Source organism: Salvia splendens, chromosome 11 (genome assembly GCF_004379255.2).
Source record: "Salvia splendens isolate huo1 chromosome 11, SspV2, whole genome shotgun sequence".
Taxonomy (NCBI): Eukaryota; Viridiplantae; Streptophyta; class Magnoliopsida; order Lamiales; family Lamiaceae; genus Salvia; species Salvia splendens.
In genome coordinates, this window is record NC_056042.1 from 9,147,672 (window position 1) to 9,163,773 (window position 16,102).

The following is a 16,102-nucleotide window of genomic DNA, read 5'->3' on the forward strand; positions in this document are numbered from 1 at the left end:
TCAATCTCTCAGTAGTGGCGTTTTCCCAAGAATTTTCAATTCTCCAAGCATCACTAGAATTTCTTTTAAAAATTATAACTTCAGAAAAAATCTCACCGAACAAATTCAAGAAAGATTTGAATATATACATAACCGGAACTTGAAGAGAATGCACACATGCGCAATATTGCACCTTTCGATTAATCAGTGAATGCCCTTTTCAATTTTGTTTCTATTTCTGGCCGAACCCCACTTGTAACTGGAAACACAGAATCAGAACACGAGGTCAGTGTTGTTTGAATGTAATTTTTTATTTTCTTGATTTAGTCAGTTTATTTTTCTACGTGTTTAAGAAAACTGGGGGTATTTTTGTTTGTGTTTTTGTTGCAGGAAGGTAACTTTATAGGGTTAGTTCTACTTTGCAGATCCAAGCTACTATCAAGAAGTTGTTCATTTCCCGCAATTTGGAATCTTTTATCTTCTCAGAGTTGTTTAATTGGTAACTCGTTTGAATCTGGTTGTGTTAGTGGTTGGTGTAATGCTGATCATATTTTGAAGTTGTTTAATTGAATATTGGTGTAGTTAAAGAGCAAGGGATTTGTAAAAAGATGTTATGTGTATATGCTGCTATGATTTAGTTGGTAATGTGTACTAGGGAGATTTGCATCCAATTCGTTGTTTATTCCGGTGCATTGCCTGCCATTGTTTATCTCATATGTTTAGGGTTGCTAGATAGTTTGATCGTTTAGCTGAATCGACATGAATTTCACCTGATGGCTCTAAGTAGTAGGAGTGTGACATGAAGCTAGTTAGGATATTGTCTATATGAGTTATTTTGTTTTTTCTCTTTTTATTATTAACTTCCTAGTTGTTTCTGCTTCTGGTTATGTGTTTGTGTAAGCTATTAATTAAGTATGAGGTATATTGGCATAAGTAAAAAGTCATGAGAAGCTTGTTTTCTAGTGAGTAGTGACTACCACCAACCCAACGTAATGAAGAAAAACTATTTGTTACGCATTGTAAGGAATCGCAGCTCATCAAAGATGAAACTGATTTTTTTTGTGGACGATTTTGCAGAACTGATGCTATAAGTTAATATTGATATGTTTCTATCCTTAAATTACCTCAATTTGAACTTATGCTCCTATGTTTGGTTCTGTACTTTCATTCTGTGTTTCCTGACCATTGGACAACCTGTATAATATTCTTCCTTTTCTCTTCAGAAGAAGTATAGTATCAATGGTTAAAGATGCCTGTAGTGATGAATTATCTCATCGTAAACATGGGCTCTTGAAAGATCAAGTTCAGTTAGTAAAGAGGAAGGACTCGGACCGCTATGAGGTCTCCCCAATTCCTGATAATCTGTCTTTTGAGAAAGGTTTTTTCGCCGTTGTTCGCGCTTGCCAATTGTTGGCACAAAAAAATGAAGGACTCGTATTAATAGGAGTAGCAGGTCCTTCTGGAGCTGGCAAGACTGTGTTTACTGAGAAGATACTTAACTTTATGCCAAGCATTGCTATCATCTCAATGGACAACTACAATGATGCAAGTCGAATTATAGATGGAAACTTTGATGGTAGAGTGCATTCGTTTAATTTTACTCTCTGCTCACTAGTCACTGCTATTGGTTGGGATTCTTCTTATATGTTGAGTTTTCTACTGGACATCATAAAACTTTTCTATGAGTGCTGATACCTGACCTTTAAATGATTCTCTACATGTGAAATGATTACATGGTCCTTTGTTGTATCAAACAAACAGATCCGCGCTTGACAGACTACGACACTTTGCTGAAAAACATTTGCGATCTCAAGGACGGGAAGCCAGTTGATGTCCCAATATATGATTTCAAGTCCAGTTCTCGCATGGGATACAGGTCTTTAATCCCCTAGAATTACTGTCTTGCATATTTTGGTTGATCCTAATTAGTTAAGGCGCCCTTTATTGCTGATCTGTGACATTTTTAACGTGGTTATGATTAAGAGTCTTCTTTTGTTATGGTTTCTCTTATCTGGTTATTCACGAGCTTGATTGTCTTTTGACCTTTACAAAATTTAAATATTCAGTTAATAAAATTGCTGGTATCCTAAAGTGTTGTTAGGATACTCCAATTAGGTTAGTAAATCTTGGAATCCTTGACTAGCTTAAACTACTATGCTGTTGTTTGTCACTAGCATCTATTTCTCATCCGTCGTGATTACGCCTTTTTACCTTGTGATTCCTAGTTTTAGTCTCTTTTCTGGGTGCTCGGCATTGCCTTTTAAAATGGGCGAAAATTGAAATGTCACTTTGTCAAAAACAAGGAAATCTATGACAGGGTCTATATAATTGCATGATACTATGTATTGCCTTTTAATTTCATGAAATGACACTGATGACAGGACTGTTGAAGTTCCAAGCTCTCGCATTGTGATTATAGAGGGCATCTATGCTTTAAGTGAAAAACTTCGCCCTTTTTTGGATCTGCGGGTGTCTGTGACCGGTGGCGTTCACTTTGATCTTGTTAAAAGAGTTTTACGAGACATTCAACGTGCTGGACAGGAACCAGAAGAAATAATACACCAAATATCTGAAACAGTGCGTATTGCTGATCCTTAAGCTAGAAGTGTCGTTAAGTATCTTATATGCTTTCTGGAAGTTCTCAGTTACACTTCTCTGCAGGTGTATCCAATGTATAAGGCTTTTATTGAACCTGACCTCCGCACTGCACATATAAAAATTATCAACAAATTTAACCCGTTTACTGGATTCCAGTGCCCCACTTATATACTTAAGGTAACCTTCGATTCTATAAAGTTCGAGCTTAGAGTGTGTTCCATTAACTCTGCCTGAAAGATTCCAACTCTACAAACTTTGAATAATTCTTTTATAGAGCTTATAATCTCACCCTGTATCATTTACTCTAGTTGATGCTTTTGTAGAAGAGGGATTTATTATAGTAATGGTTTTTTTCTTTGGTTACCATAGATAACTGTTTGGTTCATGCTTGTTTAGTCTAGGAAAAATGTGACCGAGGAGGAAATCAAAGCCGTTATGTCCAAAGATCATACAGAAATCACCGAACAGACTTACGATATATATCTTCTACCTCCTGGTGAAGATCCAGAGACCTGCCAATCTTACCTGAGGATGCACAATAAAGATGGACAGTATAATCTCATGTTTGAGGTCTGTTCAATGGCTATTGCAATGGAATTTCAGATAGTATTCATTGTTATGTTTCCATTGCATTTTGCTATTTTTTCTTTCTTGCAACACACATACTCATTTATATCGACTATGCTCAGTAAATTGTATTAACTGCTACAATATTGCATGCAAGCACTACACTGGCTGAAAAGGGATGTTAAAAGAACATTAAGAACAGAATTCAAACATGAATTTGGTTTCTTTTTCTATGAATCAGTTTTGGTAATTTGTTGTTTGGCTTTTAAAGTTAGTTTTTGATCTAACCACGGTTTAGGCTTACTTGCTTACTCCTTTATCCATATAAATTGTCGTACATTTTAAATTGTGAACCTTCAGTTCCTGATCTCTCTGAATCATCTGCTTCTTCTTTGGATGAATGATTTAATTCCCCAACTCCAGAAAATCCTTCAGGGATTCAGATGCGTAAACTAAAATAGTATAGGTTCTGAAAATCCCCTTTCACGATCTCTCTATCAATATAGGTGTTTATGGTCTGATCTCATGATCGTCTAATAGTTGCTAGGAAATGTAGCAGCTAATGGATTTATATGTTTATTATGTTTTCTTCAACAATTGGATGATGAAAGTTCATAAATCATTATAACAGCAGGAACAAATTTTTATGGATTGTCTAAAACATGGATATAATTTTCGTTTCAGGAATGGGTCACTGACTCTCCATTCGTCATATCTCCAAGAATCACGTTTGAAGTTAGTGTACGGCTCCTCGGTGGATTAATGGCTTTGGGATACACAATCGCATCCATTCTCAAACGTAGTAGCCATGTCTTTTGCGATGAAAGGGTCTGTGTAAAGATCGATTGGCTGGAGCAGTTAAATTGTCATTATCTTCAGGTGGTGCACTTGTCTTTGTATGCAATACCCTTCCTTTCTTCTCTATTACCAGCTTACCTCTCTAGTTGAATCTCGTTCCGTATACTTTTATTTTTGGTATTAAAGACTTCTTTGGAGCACGTTTCAGACTAAAGTACAGAAGGTGCTATATGTTTGTATTGTCACCCTTGGCCATTTGTCTCTGTTCGAATATTTGCTGGCGTGTGTGTTTCTTCCTACGTAGTTAAATAAAGATATTCTTATCTTTGGAACAGGTACAAGGTAGAGACCGCTTTATTGTAAAAAGTGTGGCAGATCAACTAGGGTTGAATGGTTCATACGTTCCAAGAACATACATTGAACAAATACAGCTGGAGAAACTTGTTAACGAGGTTATGGTATGTATGGTCTAGCCTTCATTAATGCCATCTTCAGTGTGGTAGTCCTAATTGAAAAATCTCGGCAGGCGTTGCCAGATGATTTGAAGACCAAGCTGAGCTTAGATGAAGACTGTGCCTCGAGCCCAAAAGAAGCACTTTCTCGAGCCTCAGCAGAAAGGGCAGCAGCAAGAACGAAACATCTTAGGAGGTACATTTCCCATTCTAGGCATTGGCCGACATTACACATTCCTTGATGTTTACAGCTGAAAGATCATTTTAGCTATATAAACAACATATTTGGCATTCTGTATGATGCTGATACAGTTAAATTAAGGTTATTTGTCTCGGTAAAATAGTTGCCGGTTTTTAAATCGTCAAACTGGTGATTTCTTTTGGCAGTGGCTTGTCGCATTCATATACATCAAACAGGGACAAACACTTATCCAAAATTAACAGAAGATTTGAGGATAGGACAGCAGACCCACAAGCAGCCCTAACCAATCAGGTACTGTTTGATACTTGTCAGTAATAATCTGCTAACTTTGCGTAGATTATATTATTGATTTCATTTTTTGTTGATACATTTCAGGGAGCAGCGGCACAGCTTTCAGAACAGATTTCTACCCTGAATGACCGGATGGATGATTTCACATCTCGTGTTGAAGAGCTAAATTCCAAGTTGATTAACAAGAAACCTTCGCCTAGTTCACAAAACTTAGCACAAGCCGAAATCCTTAATGGCTCAGCTCCGACTTCTTACTTCATTTCTTGGTTAGAGAATGGATCGCTAACTGGATCCATGATGCCTAATTCTCTGTCTTCGTCTCAGTTAGCAAAAGACACGTCTTTTGTTGATGAGGTACCATCTGAGTTCACTTTGAAATCCAACTGATATCGACTATCAATACTAATCTACATTCGATTCCACTTTCTCCACAGATTACAAGTATAGCTCGAGGGCAACGCCAAGTTATCATTCAGTTGGAGAGCCTCAGCAGTCTTCTGCGTGAAAGTCTGGGAGAGAGGCCGGGTACTGACAGAAGGCGCAGCAGAGGTGATATTACAGGTAACAGTTCAAGTAAAGTAGTCATGATTTTGGCTTCAGTGGCGGTTTGTGGTCTGGGAATATGTTTGTTCAAGGGCCTTTCGTCCCGGAATTGAGTATAAACCGTCTGAACTAATTCGATTTTGGCATGCACATTTTAGTTCGTCGTTCATGTCACTCGATAAAGTGATCTTTATTGATTTCCCACTCTGAATTATCTGCACATGCCCACCCTTCTTCTCGGGACTATAGATATCGGTGCTTTTGGCTCGTTTGGAGGCGCATCTCGCCTCCGGGGTCTATAAATTGAGTTATGTAATAACTGAAGGGTGTGGAATAGCAAATTTTGTAGTTGTATGGGATATTTTGTGGTCTTCTGCATTTTCTTCTAAATTCTAATGGTAAAATGTGAAATTGACCAAAAATCTATAGCTATGAATTTGAAGTTTTACGGATTGAATTTTACTTATGATGCTCATGTTTCTATTCTATTAATACTACCTTTATGTCTTTGGAATATCACATAAAGATAAAATACATATATAGATCCTTGTATTAATACATTTTATTTTATTTTTTATGTGTCTACTGATTTTTGTTTCATTAAATTCTTGTATTAATGGATTTTATTTCATTAGGTCTTTTTACAATTTTTTGTTTTATTAAATATTTTACAAATTTTTTTGTCTTTGGTCCTTATTTATTAGGTTTATATCCTTTGTTTTTAATTTGTTTGAATCTTTACCTGAGAGTTTTGTACTTATATTTTTATTTTAAATTTGTGGAATTTAATTAACTTTTATTTTTCATTTGATTAGAGTTTAGAGAAAGTGAATTACTTGAAGATGAATATTAAGGAAAGTGAATGACGCTCCGTCTTTTTTAAAATAACAACTATTTTTTATTTTGCTTCATTTGTTAATATTAAAATATTTCTATTTTAGGAAACTTCTTCCTCTCTAATAAGGGTCTCCACTAACACTACTTTCATAATTTTTTTTACATTTTTTTAATTATGCATTAAAACTTGTTCTGTTTTTAATTTGTTTTAAAAGATAGATGTAGTATTATATCTGGTTGATAACCATGGATTCCTAAATCTCATGGAAGCCCATCATGGAAGCCATAGATAGTATACACTTCACGAGATTCATTTAAAGAAAGGCCAATAGCATATGGAGTATTAATATAGAGTTTGGATAAAAAATAATTATGCCATGCATAAAAAAAATACTAGTATCAAATTAGTTCTTAAAATATCACGGCATATCTTTTAGATTATGTTATATACCAGATCTTTCAAGATTTTATTTTATCTGTTTTATGCAAAGATAAATTACGGAATCAATTTTTTAGTAGTTAAAAGTCTTAATAGTATAATATACAATGTTATAATGTTATTGATTTTTTGAACTGTGTCATTTTCAATTATAGTTGACAATTCTAAAATATTTCAAATTTGCATAGATATAATTATAGTATATCAAATTGATTTATAAATTTATGAGCTATACTTCATTAATTAGCTAGTTTGTATGTGTACCTTGAATATGCGCATATTACATTGTGCATCTCGAATTGTTTTTCTAAGAGCATCCATAATAGCGGACTAGAGCACGGATTAGCAGTTAGGGCGTGGGGAAGTCCATCCACAATAGTGGACTAACGCGACGGACGTCCCGAAGTAGGACGAGCGCTCATCCATGCCCTAACCGTTCTCTAGTCCGTGTGTTAGTCTGCTATTGCGCGAACAGAGCACGAACTAGCCGATTTTTTTTTAATTTTGTTTTTATACTTAATATTTTGCACTTCATTTTTTTAATATTTGATAAACACCAACAATTAAAATGAATTAATCGTATTTGTCAATTTGTTTTATTGGCTAGGGCGTCAGCTAGTCCTAGTGCTAGGCTATTATTGTGCTGTGGTTAGTCCTAGTGATGTGGCAAGTTGTGGTTAGTCCTAGTGATATGACATGAGGTGTTTTTGGTTAGTTCTAGTGCTAGGCTATCGGTTAAGTCTACCTTATTGAGGATGCTCTAAGTCAGTCCAAAATGTAGTACAGTACATTGTGATTGCGATATGACTATTTATCTATGGTACGATTAACTCGTGGATGATATATGTCCTTACAAATATTGAGATAAACTAAGTTGTTGACACTGTTAAATGTTAATTTTCTGAACATCTCAAAAGGAGTAGATAAAACATTACTTGAGCATTAAAATTCACAGTAATATTTCACTATAAAAACTTTTGATTTAGTTGTTTAACATATACTCCAATATAATATTGAAAATGTAGTAATTGTCCATTTCTTATTGATGATTAGTCTAGTAGGAGTATAATTTTTTTGAGAGGGGGTAGTTTTGTATATATTGCCAAACCTAATGATACAATTTTCAATAATTGTAAATATATTACATACGATGATAAAGACATTTTTACAATGTTCAAACCAAAGTTGTGTCACTCGACTACAATCTTTAGAACAGCTTACTAAAACGGGCTGTGTTTGACTTGTACATGCTACACATAACAATCCCACAAATTTATTCTTCATTGCAACAATACTATAAGTTGATAGAATAATATGGTAATTAAAATCCTCTAGTAATTTCAACGTAGCCACCATGTTTCATTATTTCCAGCCCTAATTTCACAGAAGTTGAACACCAAAACCTGTTGATAAATCGTTCTTTCGTCGTCGTTGAGTTGCGGGTTTCTGCAAAGTGGACAAGTTCGACGGCCATAGGCAGCCCATCTCTCAAAGCAAGCCATGTGGAAGATATGGCCGCATTTGAGCTCCCTAACCTCCTCGGCCTCCTCAATTTCGCTCAAACAGACGGCACATTCGCCAACTGTGTCGTGCTTCGTATAGTACAACTCAACGTCCCCTAGCACGGAAGACTGGAAGAATGAGTGAAAAAGGAGAAAATCCAAAGCCCATTTCAGGCTGGAAATGATGAGAAATATTTGGTTGAGTATGGTTTTGAGGTTTATGTTTTGAGGCATTTTTTCAACCAGTGGTGAAGTGAAGATCTATATGTATGCCAATGAAAATTTGTGATTTCATTGTTAAAAATATGTTCAAGTCTTTATATAGACACTTTGAATGTCAGATTTTTCCTTGCATTGACTTTTATTAGGAAGACTGTTAGTGCATGTGTTTTGCGTTTAATTATATTTTGTGTTTGAACAGTTGAAAAGATAGTATATAATGTCATTTTTGTGAAGACTGGTTTAATTATAATTCAGTAGAGTTCTAATTAATTCATTCGTACAAATTAAATATAGTTCTTACATTTTATAAAGAAAAATTATATTCTTATTTTTCAACGTAATTTATTTTATATACACTTTTGAAATGTATAAGAAAATGCTGTTTCATGTCTTGAAAGATTAGGAGTGTTGTAATTTAAAATTTTAAAATGATTCCTTTTACTCTTATGTTTAGCATATCATTTTTTAGTATGCACTATTTAAAAAAAAATTATAATATGTATTTAGTTGTACACATATGTCCTACTGTATATGACTCCAACAAGGGTAGGATAAGTTCAATCAGTTGAACTATAAACCGCGATAGCTTCATTAATTTACTTACCAGTCCAATTTATTAGAGATTGAGTATATCACATTGGCTGCAGAGTTACGTACTTTCTTTATACTTCTAACGGAAGGGATGTGAACAATTACTGACTATCTCTTAATCGCTAACTACAACTAATTTAAGTCCATAGGATTTCTAGAGATCTAGTGATCTATAAATTGTCATATGTAATTTCCTTTTATTATTCTTAAAATTTTAATAGATTAGAAGAAACACCAAATTTAGGGTTTTGGATAAAATGTCAATATAGTACTCCGTATATAAAAAATATCAATGTGATACCTTGAATATGTCAACACAATTTTGCATTGATATTTTATACTATATTATATTGACATATTTTGATACCTACATTCACATTAAACTGATACGTAAAAAATACGAAAATTCAAAAAATAGAAATTCAAAATTTGACATCGGAACATATGCAAATAAGATCCCGTTAGAATCATTATATAATTATCTTTAATTTGATATATGTTTTGTAAAAAATAATTTAAATTGAGATAGGTATAATCATTTAAAGTTTTGAAATATTTTTTAAAAGTTAGTTATAGCTAATTTATTGTTAATTGACACTAATACCCCTAATTAACTTTTTTGTACACTGCATTGGTACTCGTGCCTTGATTTAATGATATAATGTTTATCATTTAGTTGTAGTTAGCAATTTAAAAGTGAGTTAACCATATAACACAACCCTTTAACAAAATATATATTTCTAGCCTTATATGAAGTTTGAGTGAGGATGTTTGTTTTCATAGTAGTTTTCCATGCTTTACATTACATATCCTACTATTAATTGATATTTCTAATTATGTTATCTAGTCAGGTCATATTTCTACATTTGTCTCATTTATTTAGTGGCGAACACATACACAGTAACATGAAGATTATGAGTTCTGAATTCTATTTCTAGTGAAACATATATAGAAAACAATTGACTCCCAATTACTAAGGTTATCCAAGCAACTAGATTATACACTGTATCTGATTTATTAAGGTTGATGCGAGTATGTGGTTTAAAAATATGATTGAATCCTAACAATAATGTTGTTTGGACTTGCTAGGCGAAACCTTACACAATTAATTCATTATTCACGTTTACCTATGAATGTTTATGTACTACGATAATAAGGTGTACACATTGGATTGTCTTCCATCATTTTCATTAGGTTTTCATCCACAACTTGATGTCCTCTATATAATTGTTATTAGTTGTTTTTATTTAAAAAAAAAAAACTGACAAGACCAAAAAACTAGAGGTGGGAATTGCTGATTGGGGCTGAGTGTGGGGTATTTCTATTGACTATGGTAGAGATTTCATTTCCTTTTTTAAGTGATTTTTTTAAAAAAATTAGTCATTTTGTAGTTGAACGGTATCAAGACGACTTTGAGCTAAAAAATTAAAAGTTCCATCGAATTCGAGAATCGAGATTGAGTGTTTTAATCGAAATTCTATTATTATTTGACTCAACTTGGATTGATTTCAGTGCATCATAACTTGCTACGCATCTCGTACAAATATTTACACTTATATTTGCAAGTGCGTAAATTTAAAATCAATGTTTAAAATAATAGTAGTATACTTTATATCAATGTTTCCACTATACAATACTCTATATCAATGTTTCTTGTACATAATCATATTTTTATCATAATAAAATTTAAAATAATATCTTTATATCATCCTCCCTATGAATCGAACGGAGACCATAAAAAAACAAAACTACTATTGTTATAGTATCATAATTAAAAGTCGTACATAAAAAGATTAAAAAAAAACTAGTGGTGGGAATTGCTGATGTGGGAGTGACTGAGAGTGGGGTATTTCAATTGAATTGGTAAAGATTTAGTATTTCCTTTTTAAGTCAAAATATTTTTTTTAATTAGTCATTTTCTAGTTTAAAAAATCAAGACGACTTCGAGCTAAACACTTAAAAGTTCCATGATTCTGAATCAAGTTTGCTCTCTATACATTAATACTTATTTTATATCAATGTCCCTCTTAAAACTATAAATCTTATCTTATAGTGATAATCTTATCTCGTCGATATAAAAGTGGATGATCGTCCCTCCTAATGAGACATTTTAAGGGGTTGAATGACCCATTTCTAATATGGGTATCAGAGTGGGCGCAAGTCGATGATGCTTTTCTCTCTATCCTTTATCTACCTCACGAATGGAAGACCGATGTTCATTCCGTCCCACATAGATGATGGTTCTCTTATATCTTGTCTTGCCTACCCACGTGTTGGAAGTTCGATGTGTTATTCCGACCCACACGTGCGTGAGCATGTTAAAACTATATATCTTGTCTCATATCAACTTGGTGAGATTCTATCTCATCTATATAAAATTAGATAACCTTCTCTTACAAGGGAGGCCTTTTAAGAAGATAATGACCCATTTCTAATAGTATATTTTAATGCAATCATATTTTTATCTTAATAAATATTACTAGTATATTTATATCGTAACTACAAAATGTAATTAGAGCGTCCGCAACGCGTCTCGTTGCTGTCTCTATCTCGTCTCGGAGAGACGAGACCGCATCGAGACAGCGTTGCGGGCTCCGTCTCGTCCCCAGCCCATCCCCATCCCGTCCCGTGTCTCGTCGCGAAGAGGCAGTCCGCGGGCTGTCTCGCCACGCACGTTGGCCACGTGGCGAGCTGTGGTTCGTCCGTGACGCCAACTCGCCGGCCCGCGAGTGGGCGTCGTTTATTTCCGTAGAAAATGTATTTTTTTTTTTATTTTTTTAAAAAATTCAGAAAAAAAATTCGAAAAATAAAAAATATCTCAAAATTATACTAGCCGTTTATAGCCGTTTTTTACAAATTTTTAATTTTTTTGGTATTTTTTTTAAGCCCCCAATCACTTCTATAAATATCAAATCATTCCCACAAATTAATCCACAAAAAAACTCTCTATTCTCACTCAAACACTCTACATTCTTCATCTCAAAACATTATTCTTTTCCCAAATTTAATCCATTCATGGATCCATTTGAGCAAATGCGTCGAATAATGGAAGAATCGCTAGAAGAAGATCAACGTAGGGATGAGAAGGAAGCCGCGGCGCCTCAAAGGCGATCCCGGACTTACATCCATCGTAACCGGAAGGAAGCCGCCGCAAGGTTGGTACGCGATTACTTCTATGAGAACCCGGTATGGGGAGAGACCTACTTCCGTCGCCGTTTCCGCACGGGGAAACGGCTATTTCTGCATATCGCAAATACATTGGCAGCCCGGGAAGAGTTCTTCCAAGAAGGGTTCGAGGCCGTTGGCCGTCCCAGTCACACGACGTTCCAGAAATGTACTGCAACAATCCGTCAGCTTGCTACTGGACAAACGAAGGATTTGCTCGACGAATATCTGCACATTGGGGAAAGCACTGAGAGAATGTGTTTGATGAACTTCTGCAAAGGCGTCCGGACACCTTCACCGACGAATTACTCCGGAAGCCAAGCACCGCAGATTGTTAGTTTCTGCTCCGACTTCACGAACAAGTGCACGGATTCCCCGGGATGCCTGGCAGCGTCGATTGCATGCATTGACAATGGAAGAATTGCCCTGTGGCGTGGAGGGGGTCATACACGAGCGGCCACAAAGGCACCCACCCCACCGTTATACTCGAGGCCGTTGCCGACTACCGGCTATGGATTTGGCATGCGTATTTCGGGGTCCCCGGATAGAACAACGACGTCAACGTGCTCAACCAATCCGACCTCTTCACCGAAGTTTTGAATGGTAAAGCGCCGGCCATCAACTTCATCGCTAACAACCGACAGTATAAAATAGGGTACTATCTTGCCGACGACATCTATCCGAAGTAGCCAACCTTCGTGAAAACGTTCAACATGCCGATGAACGAAAAACATGCTCTTTTTGCGCAGAAGCAAGAGGCTGTTCGCAAGGATGTGGAGAGAGCGTTCGGGGTTCTCCAAGCTCGCTTCAACATTATCAAAGCCCCGGCTCGTACGTGGTTTATAGAGAATATGGTCGACATCATGTATACGTGCATAATCTTGCACAACATGATTGTCGCCGACGAAGGACCTGAGGCGGGAAATTGGTTCGACCCTGAAACCCCGGGAAGCTCTACCGCAAGTAGTCCGCTTCGCAGTGGAGTGCATCCGTCCATGCAAGATAGGTTGTCTGTTCGTGTTCGGGCAAGGACACGTGATTCTACCGCCCACGCCCAACTCCAGGAGGATCTAATGGAGCACATTTAGGCAAAAATTGGCAACCAGTAGATGCACATGATCGCCATTAGACAACTCTTTCTTCTGTTTCTTTGAGTTTTGAGATTTTGAATTTAATGATTTTAAACTATGTAATTTTTATTTTTTAAGGATTTTATTATTGTGGTTTATTATTTTTTTAGAATTTTAAGTTGTAATTTTATTTTATTTAATGAAGTGTGTTTTTATTAATTGAATTTGTCGGAAATAAAAATAAAAAATGAAATTGAATGAATAGTTAAGAGATGAGATGGTTAAGAGATGGAGGGTTGCAGGTGTTGTCTCTTAGTTAAGAGATGGGATGAAAAGTATAGTGTGGCCCCTGAATAGTGAACAGATGAGACGATTAAGAGGCGGATAAGAGACAACGTTACAGATGTCCTTAAAATATCAAATTTTTGATTTCATAAAATTCATAAAAATTAAAGATTAATTTTTATTATTATTATTTTATTTGAAATTATAGAATAAACGAGCAAATCAAGCTTTGAATTTTATGAATTTTGTGGAATTAAAAATTTTAATAACATTTTTAATGTATTATAATCAAAATAAATATATAAATCGAAACAAATAATACTAAACGTGCATCAAATATGAGTGATGCTCACATAAAGTATGTAGCATATCATTCATGTGTATGAGATAATCAAGATAAATGATTTCATCATTATATTGTTACATAAACTATTTTTAGATTATGATATTGAGTTATTAATTTTCATAGTTCTAGGGATTTATGGTTGTCATGAATTGATTTGTCTATATCCAAAATTGCATTAGTGGATGAGAATGTGCGATCCTCTCTGCACATAAAAGACATTATCATGAATGATTTGAACAACTAAAAAGGAAAACTTGTCTTCTTAAGTGAGACGGAGTGAGTACAACTTACGGCTGAAGCAAATGAGTATGAACAGAAAATCAAAGATCGAAAAATGCATACCCTTCTTCACTTTCTCTTTTGTACTCCCTCCATTACCTTATAGTCGAGTCATTTTTCTATTTCGAGAAGTTCCCTCATAGTTGAGTCTGGTGGGATATGGAAAGGATTTGAGATACGAGCGGATCAAGTAATATCAGATTATCACCGATCGGGTGGACCAGTTAGCAAATGTCGTTGCCACTTGATCAAGGCGTTCTCGCTCTCGCTCGCCACCAATATAATTTATAACTCCCAAACTCGCACTACTTTAACAGTAAAGCAGCAAGAACGGGGTCGATCATACAGAGAAACCGGTGTATCGAGTGTGTGAGTAGTGAACAGGGTTCGGCTGCTGCCACGCTTTAAGTTGGGAGTTTTACGCTATTGGATTTATGCTAGGAAGAATGTAAACTAACTACTTGATAAGCTACTCATCATGCTGACACAATTAATGGATCAAGTAAGCGACAAGCGGAAATAAAACTTAACTACTTAGGCATGCTACAAAAAACACAAACACTTTGCCATTCATCATGATTAAACACTGAATCAGAGTCTAGAAAGCAAAACTGAACTGGAACAGTAAACAAGATGTCGAAAACAAAACAACTCCGATTTTTATATCCAAAGCTCAGAACAGTGCGGTGAACATGCGGAATACAAAAAGATCAAAACTTGAACTACGGAACAACACAGAAATTTAAACTAAGCTAATAATTTCAGAAAGTAAGAAAGCGAGTAAGGCCGAGGAGCTCTCGGTTGGAACTTGAGACAACACCGAACAGATATTGAGTATTCTGTCGCGCTCCCTTCGGTCGCTCTCTCTCTGACTGAACCTTTCTCTAACTAAGCTATCTCGGAACTGGAAACTAAACTAAAAAAAAGAAACTAAAAGGAAGATGCTAAATAGAAGATCCTTCATTATGGTAGCACATGTTCTATTTATAAGCTCGCTGCAACGGCCTCCAACTGGATAACGATCTCGACAGAGGATATTCGCTCACGCTGTGATCGAGCGTCTCATTAACTGATATGTTCCTTCCTTCTAGAATGACGTCGCTCCTCAATAACATAATGATGACTCAGCTCCGTCCTTGCGTTTTGCGTATCAGCACGTGTCCCCTTCTAGAACGCCGTCCTTGATAACAGAATGATGATCACCATCCAGCTCATTAGCTTCACGTGTCCTTCTTCTAGAACGCAGCGGTCCCCGCCTAACTGCTTGATCACTCCTTTGATCAACTCCCCCGATTTTTAGTCTTTTTCACCTTTTGTACCAGCTTGATCAGCTTGGCCTTATTGCCTTGGTCAAGCGGCATTCCTGCACAATTAACACTCGCTTTGCGCGATAAACTGATCAAGTAGCATACATTTTACCCCTAAACCGATGCATGAAATATGCCTTATCAGAGTCATTTCCATATGTATTAATATTTTTATCTTTCTTACTTTACTATCTCTTTTATTCCCTCTACTTTATTATCTCTCTTACTTTTTTATTTATTTATTTAACACACTCAACATCCCTTTCTTAAACTCTATGCCAAAAAGTTTTACCTCAACTGTGAGGGAAGGAGTACTTCATTCAATAGCACCCCTATCTATTCCCAATTCATATTTTTCATTCCATTGCGTTCTATTTATTTTTCTCCAATTAATTTTGTTCTAGTCCAAATAAAATTTAACAACAATTAAAAAATGTGAGGCGTGGTTGTGGCGTGGCAGGACAAGTTTTTGTGGCTGTGATGACTAGACAGACAAATTTTTTTTGGGCTGTGGCGTGGTTGTTTCGTCTATTGTGGACACTCTTATGAATACTAATGGACTGATGTAGTGAAATTTATTGCGCACAATCGATTTAAGGTATAGACCAAATTGAAAATGTGAAACCCCT

At 35.6% G+C, this 16,102-nt stretch overlaps 1 protein-coding gene across 3 annotated transcripts; it reads left to right on the forward strand.

Moving 5' to 3' along the window:
* On the forward strand, positions 1-5,852 carry LOC121755089 (inorganic pyrophosphatase TTM2-like). 3 transcript variants are annotated; one of them, XM_042150377.1, is made up of 13 exons: positions 1-264; positions 370-478; positions 1,203-1,555; positions 1,741-1,855; positions 2,361-2,556; positions 2,641-2,754; positions 2,974-3,147; positions 3,829-4,023; positions 4,278-4,400; positions 4,469-4,590; positions 4,782-4,887; positions 4,972-5,241; positions 5,322-5,852. In XM_042150377.1, exons 3-13 carry the CDS (start codon positions 1,219-1,221, stop codon positions 5,541-5,543), a joined length of 1,974 nt encoding a protein of 657 aa, XP_042006311.1. In that variant the 5' UTR covers positions 1-264; positions 370-478; positions 1,203-1,218; the 3' UTR covers positions 5,544-5,852. The 3 variants fall into 3 exon arrangements, with proteins under 3 accessions (XP_042006311.1, XP_042006313.1, XP_042006314.1); XM_042150379.1 differs by having other exon boundaries at positions 1,206-1,555; XM_042150380.1 differs by having other exon boundaries at positions 370-373.
* The last annotated feature ends 10,250 nt before the right edge of the window (positions 5,853-16,102 follow it).